The sequence below is a fragment of the Vigna umbellata genome, chromosome 6, assembly GCF_029865625.1.
Source record: "Vigna umbellata cultivar VRB3 chromosome 6, Vumbellata_1.0, whole genome shotgun sequence".
NCBI lineage: Eukaryota > Viridiplantae > Streptophyta > Magnoliopsida > Fabales > Fabaceae > Vigna > Vigna umbellata.
In genome coordinates this window covers 24,773,611-24,781,875 of record NC_142170.1, presented here as the reverse complement: position 1 = coordinate 24,781,875, position 8,265 = coordinate 24,773,611, and the positions used below count along the sequence as shown (strand labels likewise).

General features: G+C 30.2%; 1 protein-coding gene across 1 annotated transcript; it reads left to right on the top strand.

Annotated features, from left to right (window-relative positions):
- The first annotated feature begins 838 nt into the window (after nt 1-838).
- LOC124847367 (MLO-like protein 9) lies at nt 839-6,950 on the top strand. The gene is made up of 14 exons (XM_047324849.2): nt 839-1,110; nt 1,323-1,380; nt 1,546-1,766; nt 2,053-2,169; nt 4,196-4,256; nt 4,391-4,479; nt 4,674-4,748; nt 4,946-5,034; nt 5,191-5,240; nt 5,442-5,482; nt 5,590-5,763; nt 5,891-5,926; nt 5,985-6,113; nt 6,292-6,950. Exons 1-14 carry the CDS (start codon nt 991-993, stop codon nt 6,751-6,753), a joined length of 1,722 nt encoding a protein of 573 aa, XP_047180805.1. The 5' UTR covers nt 839-990; the 3' UTR covers nt 6,754-6,950.
- Nucleotides 6,951-8,265: the final 1,315 nt, after the last annotated feature.

Below are 8,265 nucleotides of genomic sequence, written 5' to 3'. Positions count from 1 at the left end.
TTCTTCTTATTCAATATACATGTAATTTTCTTAATTAAATTCTAATACCAATTTAAACTTCTCTACTAAAAGGCATCCACAGACAAACTTAAATTCTCTATCCATTTTGTTAGAAATGTCACACACAGAAAAATTTCTTCAAATTTAAAAGTATTAAAACTAGTGTTCAATATCTAGAACACTTTTCTCTTAAATAAGCAACGTTTGTATATAAGTATTGTCATTTTATTTGCACTGATAATAAATATACTAACTATGTTGCTTAACTTTAAGTAAACTACAACTGAATTCCACTAGAGATTATATAAGCTTTTAATAAATTTTAACTCGATCTTAAATAAATGTGTAGTTATAAAAAATTAATAGTATCAGTTTGTATATAAAATAACTCATGATTCACCTCACCAACCTCCACATGATCATATATATGTATAACCAACAATGAACAACCATATATTTAAATTTTTAAAAAATGTAGCCATATAAACTTCTATTGATTAGTCCATAATCATAGATTATTGGAGATTAGTCAATGTGTGTTTGGCTGTACCTGGCCAAGATTTTGCAGAATTGAAGCATCAAAATTAATTCATCATTTGACAGCTCTGACGGCTTTGAAAAAAAACCAAATTTAGCATTGTGTACGGTGTACTTTGTTCTAAGATTCAACCATAAAACAAAAACATATACGTTGCTTGTGGGACTAATTTATTAATATTTTTTTCTTGTGTTAGTGGGAAATCCATTCCCTCTTCTATGTCACTACCACACATCATCTCTATAAAAAGATCACAGCACATGTAAGACTCACCCACTTCTACTTGGCACAGTTCTTCATTCTTCACCAAAATCTTGCCTTAACTTAACCCTACTGTCATATACTATCATGGATATCTATGCTCACACATCACAGTTATAGTTTCGTCTTCTCTTTTTCTCAAGATCTTTGGCAGAAAGTGAAGAAAATTAAGGAATCAAAGGCTTGTTCTTATGGAAATAGGAGAAGAAAGATCCCTGGAAGAAACTGCAACATGGGCTGTATCAGTTTTTTGCTTCTTCTTTCTTCTAATATCTTTGATCATTGAGGGTAGTCTCCACAAATTGTCTGAGGTAATGTTCAGAATTCCAATAGAAAATGCATTCAAAATTTCAATAAAAGTTTGTTAATGATATTAAAAAGAACTTCTGATTATAAATTCTTTAAACACAATTCCAATATATATAAGAGAAAGAAATTATAGCTTTAAAATACGTGTTTTGGTTCATGGTAAATATTTAAAATTGATTAATTCTGACCTATAGTTTTGGCTTATATGCTCCAGCTTTTAAGGAAAAGGAAAGGAAAATCACTAGGGAGGGCATTGACTAAAACAAAAACAGGTATGTTCATCTCTGGAATTGACTTTGTTATTAATTATTATCTTCTATCTGCAACTTGCATGCATTAAGATGGAGAGTTCATTATTAATTTTATGAGAAACAAAAAACAACTGTGATTTTGATGAAACGCTTATGAATTTAGTATTGTTGCTGGTTGAATCATAGAAATGATGAAATTCGGTTTCATGTCCTTTCTTCTCACCGTCATGTCGGAAGTGCCAATATCGAAAATATGCATCAACAAGGATGTGGCAACATATTTTCTGCCATGCAAAGATGCTGCAGAATTAACAGGGTTATCAGCTACTCGTACATCACCCTCAGAATTTGACGTAGCTCCTGCAACAAACGAATCTGAAGTTGAGGTCAACTACTGCGAAGCAAAGGTCAAACAATTTAACTTAATTATATTTGTTAATCATTAAATTTTAAGTGTAATTCAATTTTAAGATTTACACCCATTTATTTATTTTAAATTCGTGACATAGAATTTTCAATAATCAAGCTCCTTAAGTGTGTAGATAAATAAATATATAAAAAAAAACTGCAGAAGATGTTTTATATCCATTCATCAAATACATACCGTAAGTCAAATGCAAGTAATAGCATAATCTTTAATCATATTATTAATTAAAAACTATAAAATAAAAAATTTGTTATGATGACGTGCAGGGTATGGTTAGTTTAATTTCAAGTGATGCAATCCTGCAACTGAATATATTCATCTCCTTTCTGGCTGTGTTTCACATCTTGTTCTGTACATTGACAATGTGCCTCGGGAAGGCAAAGGTATGTCCACCATTTTCAATAATTTGAAAATATGAAGGAAGAATTTGTCTACCCATAGCAGTTTTCATAACACGTAACCTGAAACCTGAGAAGAACCATACACTGGCTTTTCTATATATTGTAAAATTTTCAACATTATTTCTTATATCATTATCAGCATATAAATTATAGAGTGCGATACTATTTACTTAGTCAGAAGTACCAACTGTCCACCATTACACCTAAAGCCAAAGTTTGATTATTCTCTTAATATATATTCCCTCCTTTTATTTAATTTATAAACACAGATTTATATTTCTAATATTGCATATACTAATTTAATACTACTTATTTAGAATTTAATTAACAATTGTATTAGTTTAACCAAAATATTGTGCCAAAGTTAATCAAAATATTGTGGTATTGAAAAACAATTAATATATCATATGTCCCCATTATAACAAAAAAAAATTGAATTATGCAACCAATTATTTTAACTTATTTAATCAATTAAATTTGATTCCATACACTGTCATAATTGATCATAAGGTTGGTAACAATTTAATTTATGTAATATTTGGATTATAATTAGCATATTGGTTATTTAACTAACAATTATACTAGTTTAAACAAAATATTATACTAATTTAACCAACATGTGGAAATATAGAATATATGTAAGTAGAATTATTATAATCCCAAGTTAAATTACATCCAAACAACAATGATGATTAAAAATGGCAGTACACAACTAAGTTTATTCTTTATAATACCCATTTTTTTTATTATTGTATAATGTGCAACAAATATAAATTGATCAAAGAGCACACAAATGTGAAAGTCAAAATTGATTTTGCTTTAGAGACCAAGAAAATCTTACATAAGCTATGTATATATATCTTTGTTCGCATATCCATTTTCACCAATTTGTTTCAACTAAATTCATTCAAAGACCAAATGGGGTTTGACTGTGATTAAATGATAATTTTCCTTTTGGAATATATAACCAATGTTTTCATTTTCTTTCTGATTTTTTAAAAATAAGTTTACCATTTACATTTTTTACAATTTTTATATAAAATTTTCAAAATAAAAGATTAAATGAAAATAAGATGATGACATTTTTATAATGGAAAGCAGGAACAATAAAGTATCCTCTCAAACTAGACATCCCATGGTTAAAATGAATTTTCATTTTCTAATAGGTTGAAGCAAGTAGGAGGATCTAAGAGGAAAATCTATGTACCTATATTCTATAAATAGGTTGCAGCACTCCAAATACTTCATTATATATATAAATATTTATTTGTCGATAAAAAGAACTTGTGCAATATTTAAATTTATATATTCATCTTAAAATATAAAAGCTTTATAATTTTCATATATAATGGTATATAGGCATCACAACAAACCTATTAAGGGTCATCATATTTTATAGTAATAAAAACTATTGGAAATTTGAAGTGCAAATTTAAGTTGTACACTAATTAAAAATGAAAAAAAATTAAAAAATCATACAAAGAACCATAAACTTATTATCTTAAGTTACATTCAAGTTTTAGAATAATTATTCATTATAGTTATATACGACAGATACTGACACGCACATTAAACCCAACACATATATAGACACTTACATGTGTAATATCTAAGATTGATATGTTCAAAATCATTTACTCAAATATAATAATCTAAACATATTATTATCTAAAATGAAAATTAATCTAATGCATCTATCTAATATCTAAAAAGTAAAAAGTAACATGATTTAACATTTGTTGTTTATTTCTATATTCATAATGAAAACTTATGCAAACAAATTAGTGTTTTTAAAGTGTCATTGTGTTTAATTTTATTAATATTATGTTAGAGTTATGTGAAAATTATCTAATAGATAAAAGGATATCTTTTAAATTAGACACTTAGTCGAGTATCGGTATTCTATACATGTTGAGTGTAGGTACGAACCATTATTTTGGAGACATGTCCTAGCTTGATAGTATTAGTTCAATCCACAATTGATATTACTATTTTTTTTTATTGACAGATGAGAAGATGGAAAAGATGGGAGGAGGAGACTCGAACACTGGAATATCAGATAGCTAATGGTGACCTAAGTTCTTGATTTATTTGTCATTGTAGAGAAACTGTACTTAGGTTTTACAAGAAAATTTTATCAAATGACATTCACTGTTACATAGTGTTATTTACTTTCAATCCTCCTTAAACTTTCCTTTTGCAGACCCAAGAAGGTTCCAGTATACAGGTCAAACAACGATTGCAAAACGTCATTTGAATTTCTGGAGTTATCATTCTCCCTTGCTTTGGATGGTAAGTGAAAGTAAATGAAAATTTAGATGTAATAGTTATCATTCTCTCTTTCTATTTAATGTCTTCCCTTCATATGATTTCTGATGTTAGAAGAAGTTTAAACAAGTAAAATATCTTCAATTCTGATGTTAAATATTGCTAGAAAACCATCCAAATATTCACCTTATTGATTAAAAGTTATGTTGGTTCTATAGGTTTGCTTTATTCGGCAGTTTTATGTCTCAGTCTCAGAAGATGATTACTATACTCTACGAAATGGGTTCATTGCAGTAAGTGAAAATCATCTATACCAAGTCTCTTACTAGGAATTCATGGCACTGTTTGAGCATCAAGAATTTAGACAAAAGTTACTGTTTATAGGTTTTGGCTTTTCTGGAACGAGCCTCATTATAATAAAGTAAGTTATCAAACATTCTTATTCCCTAGTGACACCAAACAAGGCTTTTTTTCTTTGCTGAAATTGCAGGCTAATGTTTCTTTAGGCAGCAATTTCAACTTCAAGAAATTTCTTTCCCGCACTTATGATGAAGATTTCGAGAAGGTTATGGGAATCAGGTACTTCCTCTATGATCAAATCAGAACAAGGTTCCTGGTCTTGTAAACAACCAGATTCTGCCACCTCATTATTTATATAGCAGATTCTTGTAGTTACAAAAGATTAAATTTCAAGGTCGAAAAACTCACAAACCCCAGCTTTTGATGCTCTTGCAGGATTTGGATCTGGATTTTCTCCATACTTTTCATCTTTTTTAGTGCACATGGTATGACATGTGGCATTAATATCTCCCTAGTATACACAGCAAGTTTCTCTTTTAAATTATATAATCAAACTTATAAACAATCTTTTACATATGATTTCTTGAAAAGTTTATCCAAACAAAGACTACAGTTTTATGGGATAAAAATAATTTCTTTTGCAACAAACCATCAGTGTTTAACAAATGCTTTCGTTTTTCTTGCAGAGTTCTATAATTACTACTGGCTTCCATTTATTCCACTCATGGTACACTTTATCTATTTCACACAATATTGTTCATCCCAATAACAGACATGTGATTTTTATTTTTTTGATTTTGTCGTGACTTGTTTTCATTATGTTTTGTATTTAAGGTTGCTTTACTAGCTGGGACAAAACTCCAAGTCATAATAACAAAGATGTGTGTAGATAGTTGCAAGGCAAACCCAGTGATCCAAGGAAGTCTACTTGTTACACCCAGTGATGCCCATTTCTGGTTTCATAGACCTGAATGGCTTCTGCATTTACTCAAGTTCATCCTTATCCAGGTAGGTATATATTATAACAAACATACCATCGATGAAATCATTAAAAGTATCATCATGAACAATAGATGAAAAGGATTTTGCTTATGTTTAAACATCCTAATGAGTCATCTGTTACTGTTTTTGACAGAACTCCTTTCAACTTGCATTCTTCACCTGGACTTGGGTAAGTAATACTCTAGAGAAGTTTATTTTTTTGTGCTGATAATACTCACAAACAACAGTATGAATTTGGTCCAAGGTCTTGCTTCAATAGAGAAAATGAGGACATTGGCATAAGGATTGGAATGGGTATAGCTGTGCAGCTTCTTTGTGGTTATGTCACCCTTCCCCTTTTTGCACTTGTTACTCAGGTAAATATAAATAAGTCCTTTAGATATTCATTTTACTTGCTGTTTAATTTGTCAATTATTACGTAAAATTTACATGTAACTGATGCCAATATTAACAAGGGAGGAGAAATATTATTCAAATACTTTCATAGAATCTCTTAGTAAACATGACACTCACATTACATTGTCATTGTGTCAGATGGGTTCTAGCATGAGGAGAGAAATTTTCACTGAGAGTGTTTCTATGGGCCTCAAAAATTGGCACAAAAGGGCTAAACAATCTCTGCAGAACAAATCAACCTCAAGAAAACACTCAGATTCTTTGCATTCCAAAGGAGGTGACAATTCAGCAAGAGGAACAATGCATAGTTTGAACAACCCAGATATTGTAGTGGTCACAAACAACCCTTCTCCCTCTGATGAGGGAAAGAGCATTGCTCCCACCAACAATGAGCAAGATGTATCAAGTCCTTCGACTTCAGAAATCACAGCTACTGAGGCAGAGAATTCCAAGATCATCATCACCAGAGGAACCTATGACGGTGAGATCTCATTTGGTAGCAGCTGGAAGAATGTAGGAAGTAGCAGAGGCATTAGAGACATTGTCTCAATAACTGAAGAAGATGACGCTGAAAAATTACCCGAATTTATCCATAGATAATACATATGTAACATGCAACATTTATGAGCCATCACTAAGAAACTTTAGTCCCTTGCTTATCCCTTGTTAAAGTGTCAACAACATCAATTACCTACTCTTTAATTTTCTACCCTTTCTTCTGTCTGCCTGAATTGAAAAATAACACCAGCAAGGAAAGTTCTCTCTCTTGTTCTAAGCACTGACTTTTCTCTTTCTCAGTTGTGTACTTTTTCTTCCATAGATGACACTTTTCAATTAAAGGGTAGAGAAAGAGACGATTGAAAGGGACAGGTGATTTGAATCCTTCATAACATACTAGATATTCATTGCATCATGTCAATAACTACAACTATTATTCAAATTGACCTAGCATAATTGAAATTTAGTCCAAATATATCAGTTTGTTTGAACATTCCAAGTTGGAAAGATATAAGTGGAATATATTCAACTGTAATGGGATATGAAGCATCTTAAGCTCGATTAACTATGTAATAAGAAATCAAATTAAATGTTCATTTATTTAGTTTAAGTAGAAATGTAAGATCTTTAATAATAGTTTTTTGAAAGTTATATAATTTAATTTATTTAATAGAAGATAAATTATTTGGATAATACACAACAAAGGATGTATTTTTTATTAGAGGTGTATTTTTAGCATTTATATAAATCGCTAAAATTTGAAAATATTTTTTTAATTATTTTAATTGTTACAAATTTTATATTAGTTTGAGAGTTGGGCAAGGTGTATAATTTCAAATTTGCTAAATACTCCGTAATGCTCTCGTGAGTTTTTCATATTTCTATTTTTTTTTTTTTGGATTGTTTTATTCTCTTTCTTGGGTCTCTTTTTCTCTTCTAAATTTCAAAGTTCTTTCTCCTTCACCTGCATCTTCATTTGTTTTAAAATTGTTACGGGACAATGTATTGTTTTTGAGGATGAGACTTTCGAGGATCAATTAGTTAGAGCAACTACTTGTAGGTTCCTTCTTCTTCAACTACATCTCCATTTTTAGTAATTTTGCTTTGAGATTTCTGCTTTAACTTTTTTTTCCTAGTATTGTTACTGTGACGGGTTATTTTGATTATGTTGTTTTGAGTTATTACTCGTGGAGATGAGAGAACGAGAGTTGAACAAGAGTTGTATTGGGACAACATTTGGTTTTGAAATTTAAACAGACAATATAAAACGAAGCAGTTTTAAATATGCTCATAAAAGGAAAGCGATATAAATATCAAATGCTAGGATAAAACCACTAAGTCTAAGGCCTTGTTCTTTTGAGTGGATTTGAGGGAGTGGATCTAAGGGGATTTGAAAATTAGATAGATAGAAACAACGATAGAAACAAGATTCCCAAGTCATCCATCAACATAGAAACACTACAAAAAAACAATTATTACCGACGACCAAAATCCGTCGAAAACGTCCAAAATTCGTCGATAATGTCATTTTTCCGACGGTTTATCGACGGAGTTTGATCCGTCGAAAATAGCGTTGTCGGTAATATTTATCGATGGATTATTATGGCCGTCGGT

Bases quoted from the DNA above. Each gene is read 5' to 3' on its own strand.
- LOC124847367 (XM_047324849.2), top strand. From the start codon at position 991: ATGGAAATAGGAGAAGAAAGATCCCTGGAAGAAACTGCAACATGGGCT. The intron at 4,257-4,390 runs GTGACCTAAGTT...TTCCTTTTGCAG, and splicing joins GGAATATCAGATAGCTAATG to ACCCAAGAAGGTTCCAGTAT. The intron at 6,114-6,291 runs GTAAATATAAAT...TCATTGTGTCAG, and splicing joins TTTTTGCACTTGTTACTCAG to ATGGGTTCTAGCATGAGGAG.